Here is a 13,568-nt window from a genome sequence, read left to right as displayed (position 1 = left end):
GTAGACTCAGGTTGGGGTATGTATTAGTTTGTATCTGTCTCAATGCAACCGACTGCTCCCTATTAAGGTCTTCGTGGGGCGGTGGGTAGATCCTCCTTAGGGCTCTTTAATGTTCAAGGATGGCTCCATAGCGTCATGTGACTGCTTCCAGTTCCCAGTCGTTGTGCGCCTCCCGGTTGGCGTGTACTCGTGCATTGGCGTCGGCACGTTGATTACCTTTGACAGTCTCATGGCCTGGTCTCCAAGTTATGAAGCATCTCAAAAAGGTTATTTTTCTTGCCGTGAGTGTGCGGATAGCCACAGTGAATATGCGTCCGCTGTTATACCTTCTGCATGCTTCTTGCGAGTCCGTAATTATTTGTTTAGTAGCCTTCTCACCCTGGTGGGTGATAGCGATAGATTGCCGCTTCATCAGACTCGAGAATATTGTTGCTCTTGATCGAGGCGCAGTTAGTTTCCCTAAGCTGGTGATCAACCACGCTGGCTACCGCTCCGTATTGTTCTTGTATGTGGTCGCGTCGACGTACAATGTTTTTTTTTTTTCCTGCAAAGCTCCTTTCTTGTGCCTCCAATCTTGACTCTCTTCTGGCCTTGAGTATTTTCGTATGCATGTTTTTCGAAATCGAGTTGACCTTAATGATCTCTCTATCTCCTTCGGTATGCTCCCCGCGCTATTTATTTTTGTGCATCTCTCATGCCCAGTATATTCATCGTGTTCCTTCCCGTTTGCATCTGCATGAGTCTTATTTTCTGCGCGAGAAGGTCGGCCTCGATGTCCTCTTGCACTGTGTTGTTTATGCCCAGTTTAGAGAATTTTTCCATCGAGGTGCTGACCGGTAGTCCAAGAGCGCATTTGTAGGTTTAACTCAGGATTGCCTCCAGTTGTTCCTTTTCCTGTTCGAGCGCAATTTGGTAGGGGACACTGACGGTGGGTTGTGCTGACGGTGTTTGTTTTACCTGGCTCAGGAACTTTTCTTTTATTCCGCATTGATTAAGTGTTTGTTTGTTTATCGCGTGTTGATTCTCTGGTGTTGCCTAGACGCTGCCTTATATATGGGGCTGCGGACTCGTCAAGCCGCCAAGTGGCAGCTTTTTTTCCGTAGCCCTCCATCTGTATAGCACCTGATGGAAATAAAGGTTTATTATTATTATTATATACAATACGACTTACAACGAGGGCCTGTACCAGCCTACATGTGTCCTCCTCGAACGTTCCTCATCTTCTGTTGGAGATTCTTGCAATCATTCTCCTGATCTGAGCTGTGGTATTTGCTAACTGCCTGATTGTTTGATTTATAAAGCAGTTGCTTTAGGATGCCTAGGATTTTGATTTGCGACACTTCCAGGATCTTCTTCGCCCCTATGTAGACGTCTATGGAGTTGTGCAGATCGTACCCTCTTCTGTGGACTCTGAGCACCTCAGATTTCTCTGGGGAACATTCAAGTCCGCAATGTTGGGCGTATACGTTGACAGTATCTGCTGCTCTCTGCAGACTGTCTTGTTTTTCTCCTAAGGATCCCCTGGTCAACCAGATCGTGATGTCATCAGCGTAGATAGCATGCCTGGCTCCTTCAATTTCGAATTTCCTTGCTAAGCCGATCATAACAATGTTGAAGAGCATAATGGATATCACTGAGCCTTCCGGTGTTCCCTTTTTGGGGGGTGGAAGGTGTCTGTCGTGATGCCTGCTATTCCAATGATGGCTGTTGTGTTAGGAAGGCTTTCTTCACGTAGCTGTGTATTCTCTGCCCGCAGCCCGTCCAGCCAAAGAAACGCTAGCTTCAGCTACCTCCTGGGCAAGGCCGAACAAACAGCTGGTAAGAGAGGTCTTCTAATCCTGGGGGACTTTAATGCCTGGCATAAAAGCTGGGGCTATGTCAGAGAAACTCATAAAGGCAAGGATCTAGCCAGAGAAGCCGATCGCAGAAAGCTCAGACCCAGCCAAACGCGAGTGGAAAATAGCATCAGCCGCGATTCGTGCCCAGACTTAGCGTTCGTCAAAGGAATAAGGCAGGCAAGATAGGAAAACGACGGGAAGGCACTAGGCAGTGACCACTGCATATTGCACATCCAGATAGAAACCCTCCCGATCAGGGCAAAAATATGGCCAGGCTAAACTCACACACTGAGAAGCCTATAGAAACACTACGGCAGAGTCCGAAGATACAGCGATCACGGACATTTAAGAACTGAGTCGCGGGTATCAAACCGGACTGGAAAAAAGTGACTAAGAAATTCGCTCTCACTACCAGCACGCCTAACGTGGATAAACATCTCTTACACTTTGGAATAACAGCGCGAAGGACGAGGACGAAGATAGAAGGACACAAACACAGCGCTGGACACAAACACAGGACACAAACACAAACACACAAGGACGAGGATCTTCGTCCTCGTCCTTCGCGCTGTTATTCCAAAATGTATAACCAACTAGCCGGCACCTCAACGCTTGTTAATCTCTTACACCTCTGGGATGCTAGACGGGGGTTGCTAAAGAGATGGCAAAGGCAGAAGCACAATAGAAAGCTCACGCATAAGATCGCCGAGGTCACAAAACAGTTGCATCTTGCCTGTACTCACATGTGGGACTGAAACGTGGAAGCTAACGAAAAGGGTTATATTTAAGTTCAAAAGCACAAAGTGGGCTATGGAAAGAAAAGTGGTAGTTGTAACATTGAGAGGCAGCGTGCAGAGTGGGTCAGAGACATAACTGGAGTTAATGACATTCTAGTGGAAATCAAGAAGAAATGGGCGTGGGCAGGACATGTAGTGCGAAGAGAGGATAACTGATGGTCGCTTATGGCAACAAACTGGATTCCAAGGGGAGGAAAGCGTAGCAGGGGGCGGCAGAACATTAGGTTGCCGAATGTGGTTAAGAAGTTCGCAGGGGTCAAGTGGATGAATCTAGCACAGAACCGGGTTAAGTGGATGAATATGGGAGAGGCCTACGCCCTGCAGTGAGCACAGTCCGACTGATGACGGCAATGATGAGTTGGGTTTGATCTGGATCTGCGTTTTGGTCATGCATTCCGCGTATAGTCACTTTCTGCGCACTGGACTGGTGAGCCAATAAAGGCTTTCGCTTTAAAATGTACGACACAGATGAGCCAAGAAAGGCTTTCACTTTAACACGAGGTTCCTTTGCAAGAGAGAGAGAAATAAAACCTAATTTGCAGCAATGATCTAGATGTTTTTCGCCTTGGGTGCATTCAGTTGCTCCAAGTGGCCGGCAGTCCAAGTCTGTCAGCGACCTTTTGCGCTCTTACCGAGGCCCGGTACTGGACGTCTGGGTCCCGGCAGGCGAGAACAGCTTCCCAGTGTTCCAGCGAGGGAGATGGTACTAGATCTGCCGGAGGCGGATCCTCCGCGCATTCCCAGATTATATGGTCTAAAGTGGCAGGCTGGCCGCACAGTTGACAGTACGGATGTACCATGTCGGGGAAGATTTTGGAATACGTCCAGGGGTTTGGCTGTGATCGCGTTTGCAGCCGCCGCCACGTGGTAGCCTGTTCTCAGCTAAGCGAAGTGTGCGGAGGTAGGCTTGTCAAAAGATAGGAATGTAGTGGATCTCGTGTAGGTCCCGGCTCACTCGGGCGTCCTGGGGAACGAGGCCACTCACCAATATGCTCGAGGTTTTGTCAGCCGAGCTGGTGAGGGTATCTCGGACGCGGATCCCCGACGGGGTGAGTCACTGAATACGTACCAGGCCATTACCACTTATTACAAGGTCCCTTTGCAAAGTGTCCTGTCACAAATGTGGCCGATATGTGCCGTGGAGCACAATTTAGACATGGGACTTCTTGTTCTCTGGCGCCTTCTCAGCACACGAAAATCATTCGAGTGTCATGGGTGGGGTGCCAATGTAGCTCGGGAACCATATTTGTGGTTCAGTGGCCATGGCTTTCGACTACTAAACCCAAGGTGGCTATATCGAGTCTTTACACTCCCGACGACTTATTCTGGCCGTCGGAGTTACAATCGTGTGGCGCGTGACGTACGCGTACCTGAAGTAGCCGGTGACAAACGTACATACAAACGTAAACGCACCTTACCATTTCAAATAATCACCAGCGTCTTGGGCAGCGTTACCACTCTAAACCATTCCCATGTCTTTCTTTTCTGATCCCATGCTTGGGCTGCTCTCGTGGCAAAGCCACTCTGATAGCCATATCTGCAGCCGTCTTGATTCTTCTACAATCTGTCATACACATGTCTCTCTAGAAAGTTTGTGACAGCTGTGAACTATGTTTCAGAACTTTACTAACTTAATATGCGGCCAATACTTGTTGTCCATATTCTTCGATCCCGCTTTAAGAACCAAGCATTTGTCTCCACCGCTGTGTTTATTTCGCTACTGTGTAGTACAGCGAACCAAACTAGTAATCAATGCGCGAGCCATTCCCTCCGCCAGTCGCCTGTTCTGTGGATAGAGGGATGGAGACGCAGCCATCGTATCCGGAGGTGTCAGTGAACTTTTCGTTCAAGTAGTCCACGAGCTCTCTGAGGACGCGCAGTTGGGCGAAGTCTCCCTGTCCGCACTCGTTCTTCCTGTCGGCATACTCCAAGTTGAAGGCAGCCACAGCGTACTTTGTCGACGGGACTCGCCGCTTCTCAGAACACAACTGCAGTGCGGAAAAGATAACAAAAAGGGTGCAGCCAAGATCTTTTACGCCCGAAAGCATAGACAAGGAGACGCATGCATTTGCCTCGTACGGTGATGTGGGCACATGTGAACAGTCGGCTGCCACTGGTCCTTTGGATTCGACTATGGTTTCAAAGGCAGCAAGAACCATAGGCCAGTAATGGAGAGTGTTGGCAATGCACTGGTCTTATGTAAGGCACGACATTGCCAACACAGTACGAATATTGGGCCCAGGCGAGTGCATGGGCTTGATCTTTAACTTATTCTCTCGCGGCGTGCATGTTTCCTGGAGTAAGCGCTCTGCCGAAATCAACACTAACCCTTGTCAAAGGGGATGACGAAACCCTTTATTTTCGCTAGCTGCATACTAACACTTATTTTACTTTACTTACTTGCAACATGATGCTAGCCTTCATTGGATCTTTCGCAGGACAGGGACAAGATATATGCGCACAAAAACTACATGTGAGCACACAGCACAGTAGCGTCCCGTATGATTGTCATCATGATGGCACATCATTGAAAGGTTCGTTTTTCAAGCACGTAACTCTTTTTGCATGTTTCATTATTTTCAATGCAGTATTCGCTGCAGAAACACCGCATTATTTATGCTGTATAGTTGGACAACTTTGGTTAAGAGACAACATATACTCTTCGGGTAGGCAATATAAGGGCTGTACATATTCTGCAAGTGTAAGCACGGTCTGTGAAGCGGTTATTGAGGGTGTGCGCGAAGATGTCCACGCCAGACCTTTGAGTAGAATGGACAGATGATAAGCTGTAGAAGCGGAGAGAGTGTCTGAGTAGCAATATGAGCAAACAAATATTTTCTTTCAAACACGCGTCATCCGTTGGTTAAGAGAGCTAAGTGGATTGGAGGCACGGGAGCTGCGACTCTAACTTCCCCATCTCTACGCAACGTGACGATTACCAAGACAGCATAACAAGGGCAGCACAGCAACGACCGTGAAGGACACTACCGCCAAGAGACGGTGCAAGCTAAACTGTATGCTTTAACGAGCACAAGGTTTGTAGATGTTTTCTGTCGGCAGTCGGAATGGCACCATATTTGCGCACTGCTTCGTTTCGTTGGAATAAACTGGTGCCCGGCAACACCCCTGCAATTCATAAGCCCCTTCAAAGAGACACTTACTCTGTGAACTTGCTTGGCTAAAAGGTGTAGCCTTAAGCTACAGCATAATGATAGCAACACTGTTCGCACATCCCCAGTACTCGCAGGACCACGCGTGGAATCATCGAGGGCTCTGACTATATGCAGTCAGAAGCATTACAGGACAAATCAAGCTGAGACTTCTCTTGCAATCATAAAATACAATGACCTGAAACACATGCACCTTTTGTTGACATAACTCGTATATCTACTTACCTTGGATATTAAACTCTTGGAAGAGTCGAAGACAAAGATCCTTTCCATCTTCTCATCGTAGCAATATTCCGATTGGTACTCATTAGAATACACCTTTGTGGCCCACATCGGATGCTTGCAGACCTATTAAAGTTGGAAAACGTGAAATTTAACCTAGGTTTAAACCAAAGCTCGATTAAATACAGTCTAGGATGCTTGTTCGTCACTCCACTAGGCTGCCATCGAAGAATGTACACTTAAGAACATTTAAGAAGGAAAGTTTCGGTAGAGGTTCAAGGAAAATATATGAAATAGTGCTTTTAGGATTCAGCTTAACTCAGTGGATGGTCACGTGGTTTCGACGCCTGTGTGGCCGCAAGAAGGCCACTGAAGGTTTTAAAAGGAAGGTGTTGATTGGTCGTAATTGCATGCGGCCTCAGATCAACTGCATTCGGTGTCAGTGATGATAGCAAGCTGAATGATTGTCGTAGACAATAATTACAGTAAATGAAAATTGGAATGAATTTCAGTGGCACGTAGGGGGAAATTTCTCATCAAACAAGATGTACACATTTCTCAGGAACGACAACGACGTTTTTTTCGTTCCCGCGGAAAAATTTGTGCGCTGCTGAGAGGATCGCCAATTTCAGTTCCGAAAACCTCTAAGTTCAAAGCGCCAGAGATAAATCAGCGGAGTGAAATCATTTCTACAAGGTTAGAAGATGAAGGTGATGGCCACACAGTATTGACGAACACCGACAAGGGTTCTGGTGGGCGGAGCCTTAGTGGTTTTGGTTTGTCTGGAGACAGCAGCTACACAATATGCATTCGCCCTTTTCAGCTCATACTTTTGTGCGTGTCCAATCTATGCTTGCTCTTTAACGACATAGCGTTAACGGTCCCGTTATTCAAGAATTCCGTTTTCAGCGTCGGTGCTGTGAGCGAAAAATCACTTATTATTCAATGGATTGTGCTACTTCACAAGACCACATGATATCATAAAGTTGGAAAGAGCTGTTACGGCCATTTGAACAAGAAGAGCTCCCTAAGCAGTTGTTTCAGCGAATACTGAATGATGGCGATTTTTGAGAATAGGAGAGGGACTTGAAAGAAGAATATAAGTGCGCCCCACGGTTTTTCATAACCTCCTCGTCTTAAACAGCCCGGTGATATGAATACATCCCGCGTTATTACCTTCAGAAAATAGCCCCATGTGTATATGTGGGGCTTTTATATGCCCCATAATTGCCAAAATTTTCATCCAACTGCTAGAGGCGTTTCCTCTCCCGATTTACAAACTAGCCTTGCGGTTTTTTAGCAATCGCAGCATTGCGAAGTACGTTGAGAAAGTAACTCCGTGGCCATCACAAACCTGGGCCACGCTGCCGAGCTGCTCGTCCGGTGTTTCCTGGCACGGGCTCAACAGGCTGTGATTGGCATGCTCTGTAGCGACATCCGACTGTCGCGGCCGATACCAGCGGCCAAACATTGCGACGGACACAGCTAAAGTGGCCGGGATGTCCTCGGTCTGCAGGTACACAACGCTGTCGTGCGCTGTTGACTGAAAAGTGAAAAATGTGTGGAGAAGCATTATGAATGACACCACCAGATGAATGCATACCCGTCGACAATTCCGCAAGGTGACAATTCCGCAAGGACATCATGAATGAGCACTAGGGGACTGTAAATGTTTTGCGTTATTGGCTGCGCGACTTCGCATGCATTATAGGTGGATGAAGAGGCATTTCTGGCGGCTACGTAGTTATATACCCTATACGCACTTTTAAACATAGGCAATTCGCCCCGCCGTGGTGCCTCAGTTTTTGACACGCCCTGAATGACAGTTCCCGGGCTCAAACTCTACCGCTAGCGGCTGCGTTAAATGAAGGTGTCTTTGTGCTGTACGATTTCAGAGCACGATAAAATTCCCATCTAGTCGAAATTACTCCGTATCCCTCAGCCTAGGCACCCCTATTTCCATTTTCATTCCTACCTTCGTCCCTTCTCTACGGCGCGAATTAGGTGTCCACGATGAAATGGTGGCAGATACTCCAGCTTTCCTTTCCTATAAATCAATTTATTTATTTCGTGCAGCACATAAAAGCTTCACAGGCTGCAGCCGGGCTATGGAGTAATATTGGTTACTGGTCTGGCCATGCTGAAAGCCTCTTATAATCATTCCAAACAACTTGGTATGCCGGATGAAACCGTCAAATTTCACAATGCCTCTGTGTAGCATTCATTGCTTACCAACGAGTATATGTACGCGCCAGAGTTAGGAGAAGTCACAAATGTGGGCGGCACAATTTGGCAGTCCGGCCATGTCTGATCCTCGGCGAAAAAGTGCCCGTACATGATCAGGACGTCTGGCTCATATTCGTTTCTGCGAGAGTCATAATATGAACACTGAATATATAGATGCTGGGATGATGTCCTTTCACTCATGGGCTTTAAAATGTCATGTTGCGCGTTATTGCTAAATTTCTATAACTAGCTCCTCAAGACAAATGTGTATAGTCCAGGGCCACAGATGACGATGATGATTAGAACGTTTATTGAGAGCAACAATGATTTAGACAAGAGGAATGCTGATCGGGTCCCAAGTCCAGACGCCGGTGATAAATGCCGCTGCCCACGCTTTATCGACAACGGCTCGTTGTTCCCCGAGGTCCACGTTGGCTGATTTATTATTTTAGTGCTATTTTTCTGAAAAGCCTCTGCCCTAAGTATTAGTTTGCCTTATTGCCGCAAATATTGCACTGCGGAGAAAAAGACTCGGGCTGAATGGCGTAAAGCTTAGTGTAGCCATCGAAGGCTGCATTTTTCTGATTTGCGTCTTGAAAGGCCGACATTAGCCGATGTGGGCCGCGGTGAGACAATTTCGTACCTGGCGAGCTATGAGTCGAAAAGCAATAAATTAGTGAAAACAACAGAATAATAGGTGCGATAAACAGCAGTAAGATAAAATCAAAACACCTCTTTCCCAGCCCACACTCTTAAATTTTTCATGGAACAGAAAGTGACACGTCCTTCTACGGAAACGTCAGGCGGTCAGCATTTCAAGGTGGATCGGAGAAGACAACTGAAAATGTTTAACGGTTAATACTACAGTCACATATGCTAAAAATACAAATGTTCACTTGCAAATCTAAGAGAGGGTGCGTACTCCGGCGCCTCAATACTGAAGATAGCTCTCGCCCATCCGAAGTCCTCGTCAAATAATATATCAATGCGTCTTTTCATTTTCACAAAGAATAGGCCCGGTCTGCGGGCGAGGCCTTACAGTTGATTTTACATGCTTTCGGAACAAATGCTAAATTCTAATAAACAAATGCGGCACAAATGCTAAATCAAACACGCGAGCCACGTGTTTGATTCCTGCGTGTACGCCAGAGAGGTCCTTGATTATGAAATTGACAAATTGCAACACGAATTCTTACCCCCCCCCCCCCCCCCCCCCCCATTTTAATGCCAGCTACCTTTCTTTCGTGCAGACGCGAGGCATTGACGCGCCAACCGGCTGCCCTTCGTAGAAATTGATCTTTTATGGGGGACCTATATGAGTTACAGGTATTCCACTGTAAACATGACCTCCAATATCAAGCTTTCATGTTGGTGGCAATGTTTACATCTCTGGGTGTTAATGACAGGTGAGTAAACAAATACTTACTCGAGCATGGAAGCAAAGTTTTTAAGCAGTGCATCTGAGTACAGCGCTGCTGCGAATACTGTGTAACAAGATTCATCTTTGTCCGCTAAAATATCGTCAATTGCCTGAAACAAAACCAGAATAATTAGAACCTTCTCACCACACACATGCAAGATTAATCAACACACATAACGACAAGAAAAACATGTTCAAATAGCTTGAATACAAACTCTCAAGTTTTTGTTCTATAATATCCTTGAGATAATTACTTTCAAACGATATTTTTGCACACTGATTTCGCAGTCTTTGACTCTTCATTGTCCACAGAGCTCAGATGTCGACCCCTGCATCCCAAGCGGTCTCGACCTGACGTTAATAAGACAGGGAAGTGTCTTCTTGGGGAATGAAAGAGAAAAAAACCTCAGTACCCAATCTTCACACCTTCTTCGTCAAATATTTTAAAGCATGCGAGGTGTAAACAGCACATATTTCTTTTGGAAAACAGAAGTCTTTTTTGCGCGTTTTATACACGTAGAGTGAAGATATCGATTTGGGTTATAGCTGATTGTTTTTCTTCGTAAGTTAAACACAGCGCTATGGAACAAGGACACGGGGAGAAGACACGCAAGACAGGACGTGCGTTTACTGTGAACTTCATACTGTATCGAAAGAAGGAGCACAATTTGCATGAAGAAAAACTTAACCAGTCAAAAAAACACACACCGGAAAACTTAGAAGCAGACACAAAAGGGGCTCTTTCCTATATATATATATATATATATATATATATATATATATATATATATATATATATATATATATATATATATATATATATATATATATATATATATATATAGTGTAAATTTATGTTAACGAGGAACCACAAGAGGAGCATCTAGGTTGAGCTTTTAAATCTTTTGCGTCATACTTGTAGGGGGCCGAGCTTACGTGTCCGCCATGTATTCAGGACTTCAGGAGCGCTCGAGTTAGAGCGACAGCTTGCTTGCTTTCAATGATGGTGTAAAATCCTTGCGTATGTGAATATATTTAAGCCAAATCACTTCATTCTCCCCCCGCCGCGGTGGTGCAGTGGTTATGGCATTCGACTGCTGTGGCCAAGGATACAGAATCGAACCCTGGCTACGGCGGCCGCCTTTCAACAAAGACGTAAAGAAAGGCGTTCATGTGCTGTGCGACGTATGTGCACGTTATAGAACTCTGGGTGGCAGAAATATCCGGAGCCCTCCACTACGACGCCTCTCATTGCCCGATTTCCTTTAGGACGTTAACTCCCCCCCCCCCCCCCAAAAAAAAAAATGAAAAACCATTCTCCACGGTAAGAATCATGTGCCAGCTTGATTACACAATAAAGCCCTTCAAAAGGTCTGTGGCCGGCTAGGCATAAGTACAGCTTTTGATCAGCTGATCGCTAAGCCATTCCGGAGGTTTACAGTGCATGCAGAACCCGTAAGCGTAATCTCCGCTATTTACCTCGAGGGCCTGCAACGCCCTTTTTACGTCTTCCATCCTCAGCAGTGTCGCAGGTGTGTTAATGAATCCATAGTGCCTAATTCCGTCTTCTACAAGGCTTTCAATGGTCTGACCTGACTTGTTGGAGTCCAGGAAATCATGAATGTCATCCAGGCTCCTGTGAAAATGAAAAACGAAACATTCGCTTCAAATGATCAGCAATTTTCGCGGCGAGAGAAGGTACCAGAACTAACCGCTTCATGATTCCGCATTCTAGGTCGGCAAGCGTTTTCATGTTTGGGCAGATACTCGGCAGCTACCCACGACAATAATGCCCCCAGTGCACATTCGTAGATGTTTCAAACTCGTGGCTACGTTACTACCTCACGACCATGAATTCAAGTTGCTAACTTTCGGTACTCCAAGAATTACTAAAATAGGTTCCTTAAAGGCCGAAACACAGGGTGCAAAAAGAACCATCATAGCTGTGCACTGTTTTCCCATTGGCTCAGCCCATTCGGTGGTGAAACCTTTCGTTTGAAGCCTACTACAAAATGGGTAGTAGCGTCAGTCTCGCAAGAGAGACTCACTATACAGTAACCGCCTTCGAAATACGTTTAATGTGTTTGTCTACACGCTCTAACAAATTCTATTCGATCCAGCATCCTCAATTATATCATCAGTACGTTAGAACAGTCAGCTGCAGCAGCTGATGATTATTGTTGTGATACCGACTTCAGGGCTAAGGTCTCTCCCATATTGCTGCAATTCACCTAGTCCTTATTAGCTGCATCCACTTGACCCCTGCGAAATTCTTAACCTCATCCGCCTACCTGATTTTCTGCCATCCCATGCTATACCTCCCTTCCCTTGGTATCTGATTTGTAACCCTCAGCGACCATCTGTTTTCCTCTCATCGCAATACACGGCCTTCCCTAGCCCGTTTTTTCTTCTTAGGCAATATAGGACAATATTATCGCGATCACCAGGGTTAACAAACTGCATTTCTTTTTTACAAAACAACAAACAAGCCTCTGTTCTGTAATTTCTCTCCTACATATATTTGCTGCAACATCTCGGAAGTCAGCAGTATTTTAAAAAAGTTACTTAACGTCAAAACATACAGCACTCTGTAAGAAAAGCAGGAGAAACGCTTACCCCATCTTTCTTTTTTACTGTGTGCTGTCATTTTATGAATATATGTACTAACTAGGCGCTCAACGAGTATTACTGAGTTTACGTAAGTGCGTGAGTTCTCATAAAATGTTTGAACAAGAAATGATAACGGTCAGATGACTCAGTTCTTTCTTCATCAAAGCTAATGATGCGGCATTGATGTTGCTCAAGTCTGCAATTATGGATAAGAATTGCCAATAATGTTTCCCTTCCACCAGCCAATAACCTCTGCTGTTCAGCTTGACACCTCTTCTCGGGAATTCCCACTCAACTTGGTTTGACGTTCAGTGAGGGTTAATTAAGATAATAACTGGGTAGACTCCTTTTTCAAGCCTTAAATTTGTGTTATGAGCTTAAACTATTTAGCCTGCTTACGAATCAGTGAGACTCATTTTTTTCTGCCTAAAATATGTGTTATGAGCTTAGACTATTTAGCCTGCTTACGAATCAGTGAGAAAGTATCACACTTTACGCTGACCGCCTCAAAACCATCGATCGTTCATTAGTACGATTGTTTTCGACAAACGCACAAACCCTATAGACGACTCTGGGGCCGGTAAGAGTATTGCATATTTGAAATCAATAGGCAATCGAAACATCATGCTTTCATGGGTGGAGCTTCGCTTCGTCGCCAAAATAAAGTTTGACCCATTTCATCCCTTTCAATACTCTCAGATGCCCCTAGTAAATTATCTCTTTTAGAAAGCTGAGTCGACTTACGGATCTAGACACGTATTGCTAATGCGCTTGTGCGCGTGTCCAATAACTGGCACTTTTCCTAGGGGATAACAAAATAGGGATTCAGCAAATCATTTATTCTCTAGAAGTGTCTTTCGTCAGTTCCAATAAATCTGATACTAAATGGTTCGGCACGAGTTTCGCCGCTAGGAAGGTAAGACACCGCGTTGGTGTGCTAAAAATTATTACCGTTTTTTGATCACAAGTAAAAATTATAAAAACATTTCACTCAGTGTTTTATCATACCAGACAAGCCGCAGCTCCGCATCCGGGATGAGAAGCATCCGCTTACCCATAGTCGAGGCCTGCACCATAGGAAGTCGCATTGGTTTTCTTCGCTTGAGTCAGAAAGTAATCAAAATTCGGGGAAAATGAACCGTCCAGCTTGTTTGTATCATTTTTGTACAAGGAATCGAAGAAGACGAAGTCACAGAGGCCATCGGGCGGGAAGACCATTGTGGAGTCGAGCTTGGCCCCATAGGTGCAGATCAAAGACTTCGAAGGCATGCTGTTTTCTGCAAAC

The 13,568-nt window shown here is 45.5% G+C and overlaps 1 protein-coding gene across 1 annotated transcript; it reads right to left on the bottom strand.

Annotated features, from left to right (window-relative positions):
• Nucleotides 1-4,377: 4,377 nt before the first annotated feature.
• On the bottom strand, nt 4,378-11,188 carry LOC146178872 (uncharacterized). The gene is made up of 6 exons (XM_084580058.1): nt 11,153-11,188; nt 9,680-9,783; nt 8,260-8,392; nt 7,382-7,570; nt 6,031-6,153; nt 4,378-4,623 (listed from the first exon to the last, which is right to left on the bottom strand). Exons 1-6 carry the CDS (start codon nt 11,186-11,188, stop codon nt 4,378-4,380), a joined length of 831 nt encoding a protein of 276 aa, XP_084436184.1.
• Nucleotides 11,189-13,568: the final 2,380 nt, after the last annotated feature.

The sequence above is a fragment of the Amblyomma maculatum genome, chromosome 9, assembly GCF_055883805.1.
Source record: "Amblyomma maculatum isolate TAMU_Amacu chromosome 9, ASM5588380v1, whole genome shotgun sequence".
Classification (NCBI taxonomy): domain Eukaryota; kingdom Metazoa; phylum Arthropoda; class Arachnida; order Ixodida; family Ixodidae; genus Amblyomma; species Amblyomma maculatum.
Note: the sequence above shows the minus strand (reverse complement) of the source record. Positions and strands in the feature narration are given on the sequence as shown.

What these genes read in the sequence shown, in the direction of transcription:
- LOC146178872 (XM_084580058.1), bottom strand. Translation starts at nt 11,188, where the DNA reads ATGGAAGACGTAAAAAGGGCGTTGCAGGCCCTCGAG. An exon ending in GGGCGTTGCAGGCCCTCGAG is followed by an intron (nt 9,784 to 11,152) that starts GTAAATAGCGGA and finishes GTTTTGTTTCAG; the next exon opens with GCAATTGACGATATTTTAGC. An exon ending in GCGCGTACATATACTCGTTG is followed by an intron (nt 7,571 to 8,259) that starts GTAAGCAATGAA and finishes TTCACTTTTCAG; the next exon opens with TCAACAGCGCACGACAGCGT.